The 21,743-nt window shown below is 39.4% G+C and overlaps 1 protein-coding gene and 1 pseudogene across 3 annotated transcripts; both read right to left on the bottom strand.

The window, feature by feature from the left end:
* Positions 1-1,215: 1,215 nt before the first annotated feature.
* Positions 1,216-5,308, bottom strand: LOC131316154 (probable LRR receptor-like serine/threonine-protein kinase At3g47570). Of its 3 annotated transcripts, none has more exons than XM_058345446.1 (3): positions 3,403-5,308; positions 2,164-2,602; positions 1,216-1,676 (listed from the first exon to the last, which is right to left on the bottom strand). In XM_058345446.1, the coding sequence occupies exons 1-2, from the start codon at positions 4,880-4,882 to the stop codon at positions 2,211-2,213; spliced, it is 1,872 nt and encodes a 623-aa protein (XP_058201429.1). In that variant the 5' UTR covers positions 4,883-5,308; the 3' UTR covers positions 1,216-1,676; positions 2,164-2,210. The 3 variants fall into 3 exon arrangements, with proteins under 3 accessions (XP_058201429.1, XP_058201422.1, XP_058201417.1); XM_058345439.1 differs by having other exon boundaries at positions 1,217-1,676; positions 2,206-2,602; XM_058345434.1 differs by lacking the exon at positions 1,216-1,676 and having other exon boundaries at positions 1,729-2,602.
* An 8,952-nt stretch (positions 5,309-14,260) lies between these two features.
* Positions 14,261-20,781, bottom strand: LOC131327489 (glutamate receptor 2.7-like; annotated as a pseudogene).
* Positions 20,782-21,743: the final 962 nt, after the last annotated feature.

The raw sequence follows: 21,743 nt of genomic DNA, 5'->3' as shown, positions 1-21,743 counted from the left end.
GGTTAGGATCGGCTATTTTTTACATGGAACACGGAAATGACATGACACGATAACACGAAAAGCTAAATAGGTTGGGTTAGAGTTGAGAAAATTCTGATACGAATACGATATAACACAACACAAACACGACATGCACCGTGCCCACCCCAAACTGGTCCATGTTCAGGACCCCAAAGTCTATTGATGCCCACCCAGACATCACTAATTTTTTACCCCCGTTTCAGACGGAAAACTGACTCTGGGGGGTCGAGAAGCACCCAAATCATTTTCCATGTTGTGCAGTACTACACTTTTTGTTTTTCCAATATTCCCCCTGGAGTTCACATTTGCCGTGTTAAAAAAGAAGAAAGAAGAAAGATTCCTTTACAACAGCAGTGCAGAAAGAGTCCATTCCGGCCAGTTGTTCTCCCCAATTTCACTTGAATTGCCTTTGTTTTCTTCAATGCTAATATTAGAAATTTCATTACACGATCAAATATTCTACTATTATTTGGTGCAATAGTTGTAGTATTTGTTAAATTTTGTGTATACTATTGTCCCCCTTTACTGAAATTTCTAATGTTTTTGTCATAAATTTTTACTTTCCAAAAAAATAAAATATTTGCACCAGTTCAAACAATTGAAAATTGGACCACAGATTGAAAATTGGAGCACGTGCTCTAATTTTCAATCCGTGCTCCACCAGTGTGAGAATCTTATTTTTCTCTAATCATATTATGCTAAAAGGTCATAATTAATTTTTGTCTCGATTGACTATTATAATCAAGTTTTTGCTCTACAGGGTCTCAAATAAAAAGTAGATACTCAATTTTACCCGATCTATCAGAAACAACACTTTCTATTGGCGTAACTTGTGAGTCGCACTGCTTCCCTATTATCTAATCAAGTTAATAATGTGCATGTAGAAGCTGAAAAAACCTTAACTAACGCTATGTTTGGTTCTAAACTTCATGGGTTATTCAGGGAGTGATGGTATAAGTTGAAGGAAAAGGTTCACTGAAAGCTATAATGATTCCTAATTTCTCCACTATTTTGTTTACCTTGAAAAATCCCTCCAAAAATTAAGCTATGATCTGAACACAGCTTAACACCAAAATCATCAAAAAATAGGAGGGGGAAAAAAAAAAAAGCTTACTGTTTTCGAAATCCAAATCTGAAACAGATGGACATTGATCCCGAAGGGCATTGCTGGACACAAAGTATAGAAGTAACTCAAGTTAGTATTGTAGGCCTTGATCTTTGGCAAAGTTTTTCGGGTTTGCTACAATTTTTTTTCCTCCCTTCCATAATCTGTTTGACATACCATTCGCTGTATCACAGCTTGCTCAGCATTGATCCTTTCCCTCTGTTCCATAAACCACCTTACGGAAAGACTACATGCAGTACCACATTAAGATAACACTATTTAGAGTAGCGTAACATATACTGAATGGTACTTAAACTACAAAATTAAAAAGAGTTAAGACTGGACATTCACAGCTAGCCATAGCCTTAATAAAGTACATTTATTCTGGAAAGTTGCAAACTTAGACAAACTAAAAACGTGCAAGATGCAGAACGGGAAATTACAGTGTACTATACTGCGATAAGTCCATAACATAAAGCAGAAGCAATATGACGCATCACATTGCTGTTGCGTCAAGAAGTATCTTCAAAACCGATTACACTTGAGAAGCCTAGGACAAGAAAATAGTAATAATTAGATCACACAAATGCTGGATGTAATATGATGAAAAGCGCTAAACTGTTAACTTGACACACAGTTAAGAAGCTGTGGAACATCTGAAGTTAGTTTTCTTGGTACTTCAACAAATAAGTGACTCATGATGCAAGGAAAAGGAATGAATGAAGAAAAAGTTGAATGAATGCCCGATGACGCATTCCATTCATTTATAACGGCAAATGTCAGCTATCTTGAACAGAATTCGTATCCTTCTCTTGTAGATAATGCTGGCATAGATAACACCTTCTTATTCTTTTTTTTTTTTCAAATATCGTAAATAGTGGCCACCTAGGTCAAGTAGAATAGTTGTGTTAACCCTTACGTACTTAAAGCATCTATAGAGAAAATCAATGTTAGCCAGACTAGAGAAGAAATGTGATGTTTTCATAGCAAAACGTACGATATTTCTTAAGTGAGTAAGAAAGTGTGGCCCTACGTACTCGTGATCACACTGCAATTCTAGATCTTCTACCTCCACTTACTTAAGTTACAAAAAGAATGTTCTTTGTCTTATGCAAACCAGTGAGAATCGAACCTCGTTGATGTCCAGCCGATCTGTTGCTTGTTCTTGTGAACAGGCGATTCCAACTTGAAGTAGTGAAATCAAGCACTCTTGAATTTTGTGACTGCTAAGAGAGCTCTGATTCCGAACGCTGCTGATACTTGTGCTTGCCTCCCCCATTTGATCTTGTGGAATCAATGTTTGGTCGAAAATGCTCTCCACTGGTTCAGGCAGAGCTGTCTTAGCAAAGTCGTGGAGAGTCAGACTACCGGTAAACATGCTATCGGTCGGTCTCTTCCTAGTCACCATCTCCAACAAAAGGATGCCATAACTATACACATCTCCGGACGTTGATACCTCATTTCCCATGCCATATTCTACAGTACGTTAGTTAGTAAATAAACTTATGACGATGCTTGGTCAGAAATACATCACAGCATAGTAATGTGCCTTGTGCGTGCAGACAAAAGTTTAAAGTTATGTCAATAGAAGTGTCTCAAGATTCGTAACAACATAAGCTTCTTGTGATTATATAACTAGAAAGGCCAGGGTAACAAGAACTCCATCTTAAGGAATTCTTTGCAATATATGTTGAATACAACTGTTGATGGATCAAAATGTTCATAACAAGTCGAAGCTACGGTTCACCAATTTGACTTCAACGGAGTGATTTACAGTTTTACACTATAATGACATTGAAAACTGTCTACTTCCCTAATACTAGTGGGAATAGCATACTTTATATTTAGCATATTGACAATATACCGACTTGATAACAAGCAATGACCATTGGTAAAAACAAAAACTCATTTTCTTCTGTTCTCGCTAACTCTTGCTATGACTACTGCCAAAGGAGACAAACAAAAGCTCCCTATTGCTTTTCTAACACTAAGATGCCTATATATATGTTGGTACATCTTCCCCTATAGGGAAGGGATGAGAACTTTGTGCCATGTATATAGTGTTGCATTTTTGTTTTAAGTGAAATATTGGAAATTTCCATTGATTCTCAGCTGAGAGAGCCAAATGATATCGTAAGGATAAAAACAAAGGAAAAACAACCAGCATTATTAAAGTGATTGACAAATCCGATTAAAACCAAATGTCTATCAGCCCTAAAGAGTGTTGGCAGTGGTTTTGCAAAGGAAAAATGAAAAGTCTTAAGATGTATATTTACCTGGAGGAGCATAACCAACAGATCCTCTCAAGCCAATGGTAATTGATTGATTTGCAGAAGACTCATGGGTGGCTGTGGGAAGGAATCTTGCTAAACCAAAATTAGCTACACGCGCAGTCATTTCATTGTCCAAAAGAACATTGCTCGGCTTCAAATCACAGTGAACTATTGGTTCCCAGCAATGATGATGAAGATAATCAAGAGCAGAAGCAACATCGATTGCAATATGAAGCCTCTGAAGCAGGTTTAAACTCCTTTGCTCCTCATGTACACCCTCTCCATTTCCAATTGGATGCAACCACTCGTGTAGACTCCCATTGACCTTGAACTCATAAACCAGAGCTTTGAAATCATTACCTTGATAGTCGATACTCGAACATGCTGTGAGAATTCCTACGAGATTTCGATGTTTGATGCTTTTCATGGCTTTACATTCAGCTATGAAACTCTTCGAGGCACCACAGAATTGAAGGTTTAGTACCTTCACTGCAACAACTTTCCCACTTTGATCAAGAATTCCTTTATAAATTGAACCAAAACTACCCACTCCGATTAAGTTGGATAGAGAGAACCCATCAGTAGCTTGAAGCAGACTTTGGTAGGACAATTGTGGAAATGAATTTCCTAAAATCCGGAAGGGGGGTACTTTTGTTGTTTTCCTAGACCAACAAAAATAAAGAACACCCAACATGACAAATAGTCCTAGAAGCCCAAATGATATCGAGAGTATTAGTTTCCCAACTACAGTGAGTCCTTTCCTTTTACCCTTTTTTGAGTTGCAACTGTGCAACTGCAATTCAGCTATGCCCCCACAGAGCTTGTTGTTTCCTTCAACAGAAATGACGGTTGCATTCTTAAATACTCCTCTTTCCGGTACTGTGCCTTCAAAATCATTGAACGACAGGTCTAATTTGTTTAGAAAAATGAAGCCATCCAAGTACTCCGGGATTCGCCCAGAGAAATTGTTGTGAGAAAGATTTAATTCTTCCACACCTCTCAAATTAGCTAAGGTTGCAGGAAGGTTTCCCCAGAATTTGTTGCCATCAAGGTTTAGGAATCTTAGTGTTACACAGCTACCAAGTGTGCTTGGAATTCTACCGGATAGTGTGTTCTTAGAAGCATGAAATTCTTCTAGATTTTTTAAATTTCCTACTTCTGCAGGAAGTTCACCAGCCAAATTGTTGTAAGATAGATCTAGATAAAACAACGATGAGCTACTGAAAACTTCTTTGGGTATGGTACCGCTAAGGTTATTTTGAGCAAGAGATACTTGCTGCAATAGTTGACATTTCCCCAGACTTGAAGGGATGTTGCCTTGGAGACTATTTTGAAACAAAGCGAGTTGGAAAAAAGAAGTTGAATTTGAAAGACATGATGGGATCTCCCCATAGAGTTTGTTACCATAGAGTAGCAACACCCGTAGCTTTTGAAGATTCCCAATATCGACAGGAATGTTACCGCTTAAACGGTTGTCACTCATGGTAAGAGCCTGCAAATTGATTAAACTCCCTATCCCGGTTGGGATGCTCCCATCTATGATATTCCCATCCAAAACTAGTGCAAGAAGAGAAGAGGAAAAGTTGCTAATTGATTGAGGCAACACCCCTCCAAAGTTATTGTCGCTCAGAACCAGAAATTGCAACTTGGTAGCATTTGTCAATGAGTTTAGAAAGCTCAAGTCATCCACTTCCCCTGTTCCTAGCTAGAAGATTATGAGATAAATATAACACGTCAAGATCACGCAACTTTTCTAAAGGAGGGACTTTTCCCTTAAATCTATTTGCTTTCAGGATAAGGTAATTTAGTTTGGTGGCATTGGATACTGAAATAGTATATAACCAGTAAACAAATTGTCACCAAGATCTAGGCGTTGAAGATTAGGAAGAGTGATTCCTAGGTCAGAAGGAAGGCTTGTAGAGATTCGTATTTTTTTTTTCCTTTATTATTGAAATGTTGATTAAATGTTTAATTGAGAAATTGTGTTTTATTTGGTGTCTAATTGATTGGGGATTGAAATAAAAGAATGAAAATTGGAGGGAGTGAAAGTGTAATAAAAAGATATAGGGGTTTAAAAGGGGTGGGTGTTAATGTAGGAGATCATTTTTCATCTCCTCTCTCTCACATCCGTTCTCTCTCACCCTCCTGGCCGAACTTTTCTCTCTCTCCTCTCCTCACTCAAAAACTCACTCAATCTTGCAAAACCTTCAAGGATTGACCACCCTCCGACCTTCCGATCGTGTTTTGAAGCTTGAATCGAAGATTAGGAGCTCGAGAAAGCTAGGGCTTGTTCGAATTTCGAAGATCTTTGTTATCGTCTTGAGGTAGGGACTTTTTTTTACCTCTTTTGTGTGTATATATGTTGAAATGGTGTAGAAATCATGCTTGGATGGTCCATTTTTGGTGTTTTGAATGTCTGTCAAAACTGCAGAAAATCGCCTCGAAACAGCGGGGTATTGATACCCAAATATGGGGTATCGATACCCCATCCTTCTCTAGATTTCCAGCTGACTAGGTATTGATACCTGATTTTGGGGTATCAATACCCCTTGTTGTTCTGGACAGCTTTGATGCTATTTGTGTTTTCTTCGATCGTTTCAACCCCAATCGATTCTAAACCCTTTTGGATACCTTCTAATCCATCTTTTGCTTATCTAATTGACGTCCTATGATTAATTGATGTTATTCGTGATCCTTAGGCCTTCCATTGGTAGGAAATGACAAAGGCTTGATTGATTAAAACTTGTTAATTCGCATATTATTGATCGGTCGAATGTTTATGAACGTTTGTGACATATTTATGATATGGTTGGCATGTCGTAACATATTTCATGTTTGATTGTGGTTTTGGGAAGGTTATAGCTTGTATATCGAGTAAGAGAATAGTTGTTTGTGTCGGGAATTGATTTAGGAAGTCTCGTAACGCAAGGGGTGGTAATACGAAGACTTAGACAGTCTCGTAACGCAAGGGGTGGTAATACGGTGACCCAAGTTGTAGGGATCACTGTGACGCAAGGGGTGGTAACACGGTAATCCTCGTGGTGTTATCCGGTAACGCAAGGGGTGGAAATACCGATGAAGGGGATTTTGGGCAATGGTGAATCGTATCGAGGTTATTGAGTCGGTTGACATTGAGTGAACTTAGTGACATTTCAAGCTATATGCATGTGATAGAATGATCATGTTGAACGTTGGGAATATCCTTAAATCACTTGTTTTCATTGTTTGAGCTGTACCTCTTGCTTTCATTTCACCTGCACATTTCATCATGTTTACATATAGAACTGGTAAAGGTTTTCCTACTGGGCTAGTGCAGCTCAACCTAATCTTTCTTTTCAGGACAAAATGCTGAACAATAGCTCGCATGCTTTGTATGCTTGGGAATGAAAGACTTTTTGGAAGTTAATCTCACGTAGTTACTTAGCATCTTTGTATTAACTTTATTTTGACAAAGATGTAACTGTAACTCATTATCTTAATCCTTTTGACTAAATGTTTGTAATTTAAGACATGTGGGAACTTTTTTGGGTAATATGTATGATAGGCGAGGCTCTTTATTTAAAATGTATTACTTAATTATGTTGAAAATCGAGGGCGTGATAAGACTGCCTTCAATTTGGTTATTCGATACTTCTAAGTATCTCATAAAAGTGAGGTTAAAGATTGAGAAAGGAAAGGTACCGACCAACTTGTTCACCCCTAATCTGAGAACTTCCAATTTTTTGCATCCACCAAGACTATCTGGTATATTTCCAATTTTCCAGTAATACTATTGAAAGCAGCAGTAAGATTTGTAAGAGAAGATAGATTCCCAAGAGTAGAAGGCAGACCTCCTGTTATGTCGTTTCTGTCAATCAGCAGTCTCTCCAGCTTAGTCAAAGAACCGAGCTCTGTAGGAATTATCCCGGTCAGCATATTGCCAGAGAGTTCAAGGGCAACAAGATTAGAACAACCAGATATATTGGATGGAATTTCACCGGTAACCGAATTGTTGACCACTGTCAATATTTGTAGTCTTCGCAAGCGGGCAAGTTCTGGTGGAATTTTATGACTCAAGCTATTGTTACCCAGCCATAGTTCCCTGAGAAAGCTCAAGTTTCCGACATGAGGGGAAACAGACCCACTGAGCTGCTGACGTTCAAGCCTCAACACGATGGCCCGATGCTGTCGGCGGTCACATGTCACGCCAGCCCATTGACAAAAGTAGATTGATTCATTCCACAAGTTGAGAGCTCCAAAGGGATCACTGGTTATTGCAGCCTTGAATGCGAGCAAGGCTAGACGGTCGGTCGATCTCCTTCCCGCCTTGCACAAAGCCGGCTACAAGAGGAGAGCCAGAATAATGCAAACACAACAGAAAAACAACATGTATGAAAAGGAAGAATGACTTTAACACTGCCATATCAATGCGGTGAACGGAATGTTAAATGCTAAGTTTTTTGCGTGCTGATAACCTTGCTTAAATAGAGTGTCGGTGTACTTCTTTAGATTTAAATCCCGGTAATTGAAAAAAGGAGTGGGGCCACCTTCCCCTAAAATGACCAATGGGCAATGGCTACTCCATGGTTAAGGCGTTGTTTGGCTTCACCTTCACCTTTTCGTTGAAACCTCTTTCGCTAGGACGACAAAAAAATTTACTACTACTACAAAACGGCTTTGGATCCTCTGTCCAGATTATCTGTCACACTTCCCTGTGCGACACTTCACGTGTTGACAAGTGTCCACCAATTAAACTTTCCTTTAACTCCGTTGAAATCACTACGGTTCTTCCTTCAAGCCCATTTTTGTGCTCGGTGATTCGCTACACAAATTGAGGAAAATAGTGATTTACTTAATCCCAATGGAAATACTATTTTCCTCATTCAAAAAATAAGTACTCCTCTGTTATTCACACAAGCATTCAGCTAATTTCTTCACCGTCACTGCTCATTAGTGATCGATTAGACTTAGTTTTAATTGGCTTTTACTGAGTGGTGACTGGTGACCGATGTCGCAGTTTAGTAGTGGATTTGCATCTAATTCCATTAGGTTTATAGTCGGGGCCAGACATATTCAATGGGAAGATGATTATGAGTTGGACTGGCTGAAAATTCTAATGAGTCAAGACTTGGTGACAAACTTGGTGCTGCTCTAGCAGACTAGCACCATAAACACTGCCTGATTAATGGCCTTATGCCAGTCCATTCCGGGTCTCACAAAAATTTAGAAAAATATTCATAAATTTTGAATATTATTTTATGGAACCCTATAAAACTATCAGCTTCAACAGACAGCGGGAAGTATTACTTTTGGATTCATAGGGGCGAATTGAGCAGTTTCAACCCTATAAAATAATATTCTAAAATTTATGAATATTTTTCTAGATTTTTGTGAGATCCAGAATAGGCCCAAACGCGTTTTTCCTTGTGTAATTCCCTGCAAATCTTTCTTGCGATTAGAATTTCTATTTTAGTTATATATGTGGTCCACGTTCAGGACCCCAAAGTCCATTGATGCCCAGAATATGTTGTATTGTAATTTTCTAACCCCCTTCATACGGGAAAGAAAAAGACAACAATTGACTTTGAGGGTTATGTTTTTGTTTTCTTGTTCACTTGAATTGACTTGTTTTTTTCAACGTATAACACAAGGGAGAAAAAAATCTGGCAATAATAAGTTAATGGGCCCTGTTAGAGCATCCTCAATTCCTTTCTAGATCGCGGACTCGGGGTGCTGTGATGCACCCCCGCACTATGGTCAAGCCGGCTGTCCATTTCGGCGATGGACAGCTTGAATTTTCATCTGAATAATGGACGGTTAAGATTTGTAGATGCTTGGATTAAATGCAAGCCGTCCGTGCTGAGATGGACGGCCGGATCGGCCGCACTGCAGCCCCTCCCATTCCCTAAATCGCACAAATTTTTTTTTGCCAAACTATAACAGATGATATTATAACTCCAACGAAAGATTACATCAAGATGAAAACTCGTCTTTAGACAAAGGACCAAGTAACCAAGACGGCGGGGATTCATCCCACAAACTATATCCCAAATGAACTAAACTTTTTCCTGCGGAAACAAGAAACAACCCAACTGGGAGAAACTCAGTTGAGAGAAAGGCTCACGGCAAGAAACCGGATTATTGAGACATAATTCGTCTCCTTTCAATTTTGGTGGAAACTTATAAGTCATGCTTTACCTAGTGCATTTTAGTCAACAACTGATCTGCCTCTTTTTTTGGTTGGTAAGGTATCATTGTCAAGTTTCAACAGTAGTCAACATGTAAAAACAAGGGAAAAGGAATATCAGAGAAGATGTTAGAATCTCAATTTGCAAAAGTATTACTAATTGTGTATTTTATCTAACTTAGCTTGGAAAATTGGAGAGGAACGTCGGAAGCTACAAAGAAGTACCCGGCCCCATGCATAACGAGGAAATTCAACACCAATGATATAGGTACCGACGGCCGGGTGATAGGCGCGTAAATGTTCACATAAGCGCCCCTTAATTTATCCTCGCCAAGTCCATTTATATTATTACTTGAAATTTTATGCTTTTACTTTTGTGTTTTAGGTGTTTGGAGGCTTACCATTCTAATGAACTTAATTATTGCAAAATTGGGTCGACCGGTCATCTCCATTGGGGTGATATATGGCAGACCAGGCCAGCACGTGGAATTGGGCTTGCAATCATATGTAAGTTGGCTGGACTAAAAAAGAAAAGAAAAAGAATTCCACCGAAGCCAATTCTCGGCAACTAGGATGGCCCACAGCCTTAAGGAAAAAGAAAGAAAATAGGGTTGTCCCTTGGCAGCTTATAAAAGGATCATCACCTGCACTCAGAAGGGGACTTTTTGGACGCATCAGTGGAGAAAAAGAAAGAAAAACACGCGATCGGAGAACGGAAAGCGGAGACCAAGAGCCGATCAGAACTGTTTCTTCGACAGACGGTGGAAAACATAAGCAATATCGCGATGAGTTCCACCCCGATGTCCGGCTAAACTCTCTTCTAGGGTATAGATGAAACTCGATCTCTGAGTAATAATGTTTATATTTTGATTTAGTGTTTTATTATTCGAATCGTGGTTGTATGGTATAAGAATTTATTTGCGGTATTAATTTTCTCTATCAAATCTTGTGTATAATTTTCTAGATTTTTATGCACGTTCATGCAACAGTTTTTAATTGTTCTGTGATAGCTGGGTAAGATGGGTTATGCTCCGTAAGACGCGTCGTGCTATTAGACGATCCGTGCCATAGAGACGGATCATACTAGTAAGACGGTTCGTGCTAGGCGGCGATACCTCATGCTATTCGGTGATTCATAGAAATCTTTTGGCGATACCGTGAGGGCCCGCGAACCCTAACGATATCTGGATTGATTCGAATAATAGACCTTTATCATCGTATAGAGATTGTTACAACGGGTCGAGTAGATTCGAAACCCTAGATCTTTTCTCTCATAAACTCTCACTTTTTATTGCTTGTTTTTATTCAGTTTTAAATATTTTAGAAATCAACAAACAAATCTCTTTTCGAATTAAGTTAGAAATCAATTAAAGCAATCGCAATTTAGCCTTCATAATCCCTGAGGATGATACTCGGAGCGCTATCTTTTAGGTAGTAATAATTATTCTGTTTTATTAATTATTTTTGATATGGAAAAGAAACGATCACCGGGAGGGAAATCATACCGACCGGCCGCGCCAGGCCATCTCCGACCACCGGACGGCCAATCCGAGCCGTCCAAAAATTTTAAAATAAAAAACCGAGGGTCTATAGCGGGAATCAACGGCATCCGAGGTGTGTAGGGTGCTTGATCTGAGCACCCATTTTTCGTGTATATATGTATATACGTGTATATACACGAAAAATGGGTGTTCAGATCAAGCACCCTACACACCTCGGATGCCGTTGATTCCCGCGGTAGGCCCCTCGTTTTTTTTTTTTTTGAATTTTTGGACGGCTTGGATCGGCCATCCGGTGGCCGAAGACGGCCCGCCGGCGGCCGTCAGTACGATTTCTCTCCCCTCCCTGTCGGTACATATAGCATCACTTGAAATTCAATACAGAAATATACAAGAGAGTATTTCTCATCTATAATAGAAATTGCTAGGTAAATGCTCGCCGTTGACGACTTAAATAGTAAGTTCCTCAATATTGTTGGGGTTTTTTTTGGGAGAATTCTATAATTTTTTTTTTATCAGTAAAAAAAAATTATTAATCACCGAATTTGAAAATAATAGGACTAAAAGGATAATGGCACCAAAAAATTAAAATTACATAATATCCATAGGTAGCCAAGACTCAAACACTGGTTAAAGACCAACAAAACCCTAAAACACCTCTAAGCCCGGAAAACCATCAAACCCAACAATCGGAATTCCGAAGCTCTGTAGCCGCCGCTGTCTTGAGGAACGCCGTGAACCTGCCGTGTGTCGCCGACCCCGCCACAACAACCTCGCAGCCCCACCTCCTTTGGCCTGCTGCCACGATGGTTCGCCTCTGTCGCACTGCTGCTGCCATGCACCGCCACAATCAGTCACCTAGCTTCCAAATCTTCACTGCCGCCGCCCTCAACCACCATGAACACCACCTCACAACCCCCAAATCGCCTGCAATTGCTACCCAAAAAACCGGATCAGCCGGCCTACTGATAACCCATCCTCCTTCGCCGTGAAAACCCCCTGCAACCACCACATGCCTGCTTATACCTTACACTTTTCACTCTGCTTTTCCCCCCCTTCCCCTAACCGTCATTTTGAGGCTGACATGTATGCTATTGGCAGTTTACATTTGACAAACAAGAGAAGCTACAACGAATTAGCATGGAAATCAATTAAAAATGTTGGTTTGAATTCATTGCCTAACTAAGGCTGGTTGATTTTGGATTTCCTTTGATATGCTTGGGATGGATTTACTTAGAAAGTTATTATGGTAGATATATTATATTCATAAAACTTCAAGTACGTGTGAAGAAATTATTCATAAATAAAATCACAATTTAGAGCCAAATGGTCGGAAGTTTCTCTATTCAATTCTTTTCAGTCATTCTTGCCGCTGGATTAATTTCCTGTTGTCGATCATAACATCTTGAGTTTGTGTTTACACCCATTTTTGGCCAGAAATTGGGAAATGGATTTACGAGTTAAAAGGGTGGCCTTAAGGGTCGAGGCTCTAGCCTTGAAAGGCCTCACGACCAGTAGCCCACGAATTTGGGCTGGTTCTTGAGAAATGTTTGGCCCAAATGGCCCAAGGCTAGAATTTGTCCACTAGGCTTGTGTATCTCGTCCAGGCCTGACCCAAATTCCTAGAAGTAACAAGGCCTACGAAATAGGCCCAAAACATTAAAAGCCTTGGTTTGTTTTCACCGGGCTTAGGCTTAGAAGGCTTACAATGAACAAAGGCCCATAAATTACCACAGGATCAGGCCCAATTGATGGATAGGCCCGCTACTTTTAAAGCCTCAATAAAGGCCTGTAATTGGGAGGAAAAGGCCTGAAACTGCTCACAAGCAGCTCAAAGGCCTAGAATGTTCCTGTTAGACAGGTCTGGGTAAGCTGCTCACAAGCAGCTCAAGGTCTGAAGCCGGTGGGACCTCACTCTACAACATGAAGCAAGGCCAGCAACAGGTGGCGTACATGCAGCCCTGGGAGTTGCAGGCAAGTGACTCATGCAAACCTCAACAAGCTGCTCACAAGCAGCTCACCCAGGCCTGATTGAGCCTTTGTTTCTGGATCCTTCTTCCGTGGAAAGTCAACCTCAAAGGAGTTAGAGGGCCCACAAAAGATGCAAGGTCCAATAAAATGGTAGGAAGGCCTGGTGAAGTATGGGATGTCAGCTGTGGTGGGCCCAGAGGAAGACCATTCAAGCAATAGCTTGAGTATGAAAGCAGCTCAAATGGCCTGGATGCTGCAGGGACTGAAAATCCTTTTGCCCTTTTGCCAAATTTTATGCAAGGAGAGAGGGGTTTTCAAGCTTTGGCCATGTCTCTTGGAGTAAAGAGCACGTTTTGATCAAAAGAAAGGCCTCTCATTGGAGCATTTGGAAGCAGCTCCAAAGGGGCCACTTGGCAGCCATGCAGTAGAGCATTTTGAAGCAGCTCAAGGCCTGTAGCTCATATAAATCACAATTCTTGAGGCCTTGGCAAAGGTCCCCGACCTTCAAGCCCACGGCTTATGCAAATTTATTTTTCAATTATCTTCTATCTTTCGGTCCCCGACCATACAAGCCCAGCGCTTATGCAAATTATCTTTACTTTCCCGCAAAGTATTTTATCTTTCAGCCCAATCTAGCCTAGCCTAGATTTTATTTCCTTTCATTTCGTTGTACCTAAACTTCGTTAAACCGTTAATGAAGTTCATTTACCTTATCATTCAGTCCTGTTTTCTTTTTCTTTCCATTTTTCACACGGTTAGGAAATACTAAGTCCTTATCCCGACAAGGCAAACTACGAACCACATACGGCCTCACCCCTTAGGTCGTACGCAATCGCTCAATACGAAGTCAGATCTGAGGCATTCAGGCTTTAGCACGAATTTGGACTGCAATCCAGTCCTGGTATGAGGCATCCAGGCCTTGATATGAATTTGGACTGCAATCCAGTCCTGGCACGCTCGCATCAGGCCTAGAACTGCCCTACTCGCTGTTCCTAGGCCAATTTTTACATTTTCAGAAGAAACAGTTTGAAATGTGAGGTGTTAACAGCCTAGCCTCATCTATCAGTGTACTTTTGGTGGGTTTTTATTTTTCAAGCAATCTCAACTGATTCTTGTGAGCTCTGGTGGTGTTTGTGGTGAAAATGATGCATGATTGCTGTGCTATTAGCTTGAATTATCTTGAGAATTTGATCGCTCTCGTTAGTGCATGTATTGGGTTCTGGAGGTTGTAGTGCGATCTGAAATGGGGCTTTGGGTTTAGTGGGAGTTGGTTAATTTCCTGAATTTTATGTGACGATGATCTGGGTAGTTCATAGTTGATTTTGTTATAGAAAAACTAGAAGGGCTTCATGCATGATATTGTTGGGCTTTCAATTTTCATGCAATTTCAGCCGATTCTTGTGTGCTATGTTGTTGTTTGTCGTGCAAATGTTGCCTCATTTCTGTTATTGTTTTGCTATCAGTTTGATTCATTTCAGAAATCTCAGGGAAGTCCCTGCTTTTGTCAAACACGGTAGGAGGAGACTAACTCTTAAAAGTAATGTATTGTCATCAGATTAGGAATTCTTTTTGATATTCCTGTTGTGAGAGCATTTTACTTTGTGTAATGTAGATTGATGATCTCTAGGCCTTGAATCCAAATTGGTTATATTCTTTGACCACTCTTGTTGCAAGAGCGTTTGAGTGTGTGCAGTGTTGAATACATTCATTTAATCCTTTGCTCCCGATTCCAAGTTTGTTCTCTTCATCCAGCATCACATATTGCATTTAAGTCACCGTGAAGGAAACGCATGTAAAAAGCATCGCGTATGGGAAAGTCTTTTCCTACGCTTAAAATGGATGTATTGTGTATGGAAAAGTCTTGCATTTCGTTACATTGAATGTCAATGGATGGTTTGTCAACTCGCTTGAAAGAATTATAAGGAATTGTTCGACATGAAGGTGTATATATAAAAGAAAGGATTTGGTGGTGCACCATATCATGAGATTAGACATGTAAATACCTCCCAACTAACTGGATACCTACAGTCTATACATCTTGCTCGAGTTGTACAAGAAAACAAATTAGGATGGTCACGTTTCTAGCAATTCATATGATCATCTTTCTTCGCTACTTTCTACAATTTCTATAGTTTCATGAATTGGGGTACTGGTTTCTGTTGTAGAAAGCCCTTCATCGTGTGAGAAAATCCATTCAGCAAGCTGAGAATCACTTGTTGCTGGACTTTGTGGACAATCAGCTGTTATTGTTGCAGGTACTGCCATACCTTCGCCTGTAGCGGGTTTTCTCTTGGATGCATCAGATGAATTGTCTTTTATCTTCATGGAAAGTTTTAGCCATTGCTATAAGCTTTTCCCTTATTGACGAGTCATGAGAGGCTAAGGTTTCCCAATTCTCGTACAGGAAGATTGACAAGAATAAGATGAGAGCAGAAAACGAAGCTACGGCGGCCACTATGAAAAGACCCTTGAAACTATCAAGCATGAGACTGTCGGAGATGACCTTTGCACCATCTTGCTCCTCACAAGTAGCTCCTTCCCCCAACCATTTTTCTTTGATTCTTGTCATTACATCTTGCCCTATTACATTTAAGACTGCTCTTGATACGTCAAGTACTAGGGGAGATCCCTTAGGAAATGCCTGCAAGTAGATCCACACATTACATGTTTTAGAAGATAATATAGAGCTGGCGGCCTGACAATATGATATTGCATGATAACACTATTTAAATAAAACTTTGATGTACAAATCCGAATGGGGTGGACTTGCATGTTGCTTTCATTCCAAACCATAACGTCCACCATTGTCAACAATACAGGAAAGGCTTTTATTCTGTGTTTTGAATTGTTTTCAAAATCCGCAGGGTATATTTGATGCTGCCCTAGTCAACCCGCATGGGGGGAGAGAGAGAGAGAGAGAGAGAGAGAGAGAGAGAGAGAGAGAGAGAGAGAGAGAGAGAGTCACAAATCCCAAGCCTGCAGTATTGAAGATAGGTCCTACAATGTTGTACTTAGCACAATATTTGGGATTGGAAAGGAAGAGCTTTACGTGAGGGAGCCCCTGGAAAATTGCAGCAACTCTTCCATTCTTACTTCCTTTGGAAAGGGCTTCATCAAACTGTTCCAACGTGCTATAATTCTTCAACTTAGAGGTATCAAAAGCCTTATTCTTCAGTAGCCCCTCAACAAAAGAACCATCCGGGTAGCCAACATACTCCTTACGTTGTATGAGGTCTCTTACATCTCTGATAGAAGACTTTAGCTTTTGCACTGTCAACATTGACGTTAAGCTCGCAGTGTAACTTGATGTGAGTACCAGAACCACAAAAACCCACACGATTACAACAAATCTAGATAAGTTGCTGGTCAACTTCTCCTCTGCGAATCAAACAAAAAACCAAGTTCCTTATTGCGTGAGAAAATTTTGTCAACAAATACTATGATGATGTTTGCAGTGCTACTCAATAATGCATTAAGCATATTAAATGAGAATAAGCATGTTATTTTCATCACACTTTAAGAAGATTCAAACTTCACAGAAAGAGAACTGAAAAGAGAGAAGACATATGAAACTAAATATCCTTCAGATTATCTATTCGCAATGGAGCATGTTTTAAATAGTGGTATCAGGACACAAATCTTTATCGATACAAATTGTGAATCGGGCCAGTCAAAAGGGGTTTTATATGCAGGGCCATATAGGTATCTTGGGACTAACAAATTTGATATTCTGGCTGTTTATGTGCTTTAATATGGCACGAGAAGGTGATGATGGACTTACTGTGGGCAAAAACAAGTGTGGAGAAGGAGAACCAAAATATCGTTCCAACTTGCTTGCCCGGTGGGCCACGGAATTCTTCGTTTACACGATGCTCAACAACCCAAACCACGAATCCAGTGAAGACGAAGAAACCCCGTTGTGAACCACAAATCCATTTTTAGGGGTTTCATGAAAATCCATGCATTCTTCCTGTCATCATCTTCGAATGGAACGATCATTACCACACCGGCCTTCGTGTATGGCAATGTAAAATCAACAAATCTAGATCTGTTTGATAGAATGGTTACATCACCCACAACAGCATCGTAATTCTGGAGATGGACACAAAACTTTAGCTACTTAAAAAATAAAGAACAAAAATTAAAACATTTCAAATTCAAGTTGCAAATTTGATTACCCCAAGAAAGATCTGATACAAAAGATCATTGTAACTTCCAGCGCTCTTGCCATTAGGAGTTTCGAAGGGAAACTCGTAGGGGACAGCATATGGCAAATGGTCCATGACTTCTTTGAACACACCTATGTAGAAACCAGTGGCAATCACGGCATTAGTTTGAGGATCCCTTCTCACCGAGACAAATTCTTTAAAGTTAGTTTTGACAGGAACCCCAATCCTCAACTTTGCTTCACCTATCGGCATCTCCCAACCTCTAGGCACAACATTTGATTCACCAGGCCATATGATAGCTCCAAGAACATCTTTGTCGGTTGAGTAATTATTCTTACTAATGGGCAAGCGCAGATTTTTTGATATGCGATATTTTCGTGTCCAAAATCCAATTTCCCTATCCCCTTTTCCAATTACATTGACTCTCTGAAAGGATGATGGTTGTAACTGTCCATTAAGTAGATGGAATTTACCACTCAAGCCATTGAATTCAATGTTCTGGAGTGATTAAAGAAGCCTTGGTCCCATTTTTGAGATTCCAATTGCTGCTAAATCTGTCAAGTTCTCTTTAGCAACTAGTTTTTTAAACTTTGATGCATCAATACCAGATCTCCCTACTGCCATTGCTAATGCTGTGACACTATCATATGCCCATAGCCCGAACACATTCATTTCAAATATATCCATGTCTGGATTCTCTTGACGAAATCTCTTTTTCCACCTCACTTTGAAGTTTTCAAGCTGATTGGTTTTTGGAACATAAGGTTTCACACCTATCACCCCTTGCATAGAATTTATAACTGTAGGATCCATAGAATCCAAGAGAGATGTAAGTCCATCTGTAATGATCCAGGCATATCCTGTGTTCATCATTTCAGCTTGTTTCACTTTTGTGAAAAAGCGTGAAGCCATAAATGGTAACATATGCACCACGAAAACCCTGGTTTGCATTGTCATGAGCTTGTAGAGTTCTTCAAGGATATGATCATCTGAGGTTGAAAGAGACAAAACACTCTGATACCTGACTTGAGTACTGATCCCAATGAAAGAATTAGTTAAAAAAGGCACTACGCCCCTCCCATAGTTGGTGTCTTCATAAATCAACACTACCTCCCTCCAACCAAAGGCCTGAACTATAGCGGTAAGGGATTCAACCTGAGAAGAGCCATTCTGTGCCCCTCGAATGACGTACGGGTTGTCCACAGGTGAGAGAGAAGGGCTCGTCACTTGAGAAATGATAGGAACTTGCGTTTTGTTCCCAATGTCGATCACAAATTCTGCTTCTGAGGATCTTTGTGGACCTAGTATTGCCTGTACTTCGACATTTTTCAGCAAGTTTATGTCTGCAAATGGAAGTTCAATAGAGGTGAGATCTCTATAGTTGATTAAACTCCTATAAACCATATCAAGCAGGGAGCTGATGACTAGTAGAAAGAAAATGGTAAATCGTTTTTGAACTTGCGATTTCCCTGAAAACCTGATTCAACCATTGATTATTATTGTCTAGATTTTTTTTTCTCATTTGCTTAAAAATATTAAAGATGATGAATGTGAATTAATACTATATATGCCGCATGTTTTATTGTTTGGCAGATCAGGTAAGAGTAAGACAGTAGAACTGGCCTATGATGAATACACTAAATTATGACCACAACCACAACCATGACCAGGGGAAAAGTACGAAAAAAGATTAAACCAAAGTGACTGTTAGATGGCTAATCTCAACATGAGATTTACGAAATTCTCAAAAAAAGACACAAATTTTTGCATATAAGTATATTTGGATGTAGGACACCTATCTATGATAAATAGTAGAGGTGGCAAATGGGCGGGTTGAAACGGGTCACGGGTCAAATATGGGTCAAATAGTAAGCGGTTTGAAACGGGTCGGGTCAAATATGGGTCAAGGCAAACCCAAACCCTCCCGACCCGGCGCGTTTTCTTTTCTTTTCTTTTTTTTAAAAAAACCCTTGAATTTCATCTTTCTTCAAAAAATTATAAGTTTTAATCATTATTTTTACTTTTTCTATTCCTCTCAACAAGACTAATAAAAAAGTTACAAAAGTTGGATGCATAATTAACAAATGCGAATATTTTGTCTTTCAAAGCGTATGGCTGTGTGGTTGTAAAGGTTTGGCGCCTCTTGGGGATGAATGTTTACGGAAATCAAACCCTAATCATGTGCATAGAGTATAAGATAGATACTAACTGCACTACACCCTACTTGCGTGGTTTGTAAAGGTTTGCCTTTTGGACTTCTAAAAAGTCAAAAAAAAAAAAAAAACGATTGAAACCCATTTTTATAATAAAGACAAAAATAAGCGGCTTCTTTTTGTCTTTATTAACAAAAAATTGTGTTTCAATGTTAAAAGATCGACGCAAAATTAACAAATGTAAAAAAAAATTGAATTAAGGACAAAAAATAATCCATTTGGATTATTTCACCAAAATTCGATTCATCGACGAGATGAACAATTAACCCCAAGATTACGACTAAAAGCTAAATAAAAAGTTACGAAAAGTAAAAAAATACCGAAATAATTTCTAGCCTATAAGTTATGAAAAGCAAAATAAATTGAGCAGCAGAAATCGGCACTAAAAATTTTCCCCAGGACCAGACGTGGAAAAAAGCAAAAAACAAGAAAAGGGAGACACAGAGAGAGAGAGAGAGAGAGAGAGAGAGAGAGAAGAAGGGGGGGACGAAGACGCGCGTTCGATTTTGTTTTGTTAAAAGGAGAAACGGTAAAGTCTAGGGGAATGGTCATGTCACGTGAATTAAGTAGGAGAATTTGTTGTTTGGGTCTTTTGCATTCCAATTCATATTGAACGCATTTTTAACCCATTTAAATTCATATAAATATGGGTTTATATGGGTCCATTATAAAATATGGAAAGGGTGGGTTGGGTTATAAGTGAACGGATTGAGCGGGTTAAAAAAATATGAGTTGAAATTGCCACCTCTAATAAATAGTCACACGCAAGGGAGCATAAAAAAAGATCAACAAGCTATACAGCCAACGACAGTATTCACAACTTTCTTTCAGATCAGTGTACGGTGAGTAATTCTTCCTTATCAGCTCACTCATGATGTGCAGGTTTAATATTTATTCTTGAATCCTCAAGGCAAGGTTTTAGTTTTACAAACCCAAGCTCCAATGCAAATTGGATTTTCTTTGCATGATAGACGATGGCCAACAATTGCATAAGAGCTTAACCTTTAATAATGAGAACAAGGAAGCTATATATATGTGCAGTCACTAAAACCAGTTACAAATGAGAGCCGGATGCAATCCAACTTATTATTCAATTTATTTCTATTTTGTCATCAATCAATTGATTAAAACCTATCGTGTCCTTAAACTTTTCAAGCTGATATCCACTTAGACTAATTTTTGATTTCCAGTTTACTAAAAAAATGTTTTAGTGCAGAACTATCGGAACAAAGCAAATACTCCTAATTAATTAACGTACCGGCAGATGCTGCCTCCACAACATCACTCTTGGAATCCCTTTTGTGAAGTACAATCCTCGTTGTACTGCGATTTTGATTTAATGCATAGAAATCTTCAAGGGCCATAGATATGCAAGTTTGGCTAACCTTTCCAACCATATGATCATCCACGTCCAGAATCACCCCAACATCAACTTCTATTAAGCCATTGCATTTTTACCCAATATTGGCACAACATAAAGCATATAATGAAGATTACTAGTAACACAAGCAGCTGGGAACAGTATCTTCGATGCTCCTGCATGTCTACGAGAGAGAGAGAGAGAGAGAGAGAGAGAGAGAGAGAGAGAGAGATTACAGTACTATTAAGTTTTTGAGGAATGATTGTTAACGTTGTTTCATCTCCTTTTAATGTGTGCATAAAATGAAAATTTGATTATTGAGACAATTCATTTCACATTTTGGTGGACTTCGTCAGGCTTTACCAAGTGCATTTTAGTCAAGGTGGTTTGGTCATGTCTACCGTAGACCCGTTGACGCAGTAGTTAGAAGAAGTGATATGCTTTCCGTAGGTGATAACACTAAGGGGAGTGGTCCACCGAAATTGACATTAGATGCAGTAGTGCGCAAAGATCTAGGTTCATTTGATATTACGGAACACGAAGCCCTCGATAGAGCTAAATGGAAAATACAAATTTATGTCGTCGACCCCAATTGATTGGGTCTTAAGGTTTGGTTTGGTATTTTATAACTCAACATGTTAGAACAAACTTATATGCATCATCCCTATTAATTTTGAAGGATAATTCACATTCTTCATTAGAGACGATAAAGTGATCGGGGCAAAGACCCACGTAGACTAACCTCACAAAACTGATAGTGTATAGCACCTAAGAAATTTCATTCTATATAATACCTAAAATAGAGCAAATTTCTAAGTCCCGATAATATTTATATAGTTGTTAGTAAGGAATGGTATTAAATCATTGACCTTGGCAACAATCAACTTAACGGGGATGGGATGATGCCGTGTAGAATTGTTTTCAAGAATTTGAATTTCTTCTTGGGTCGGTTTTTGACCAAGACAA

Source organism: Rhododendron vialii, chromosome 1a, assembly GCF_030253575.1.
Source record: "Rhododendron vialii isolate Sample 1 chromosome 1a, ASM3025357v1".
NCBI classification, from domain to species: domain Eukaryota; kingdom Viridiplantae; phylum Streptophyta; class Magnoliopsida; order Ericales; family Ericaceae; genus Rhododendron; species Rhododendron vialii.
This window is presented reverse-complemented; position numbering and strand designations above follow the sequence as displayed.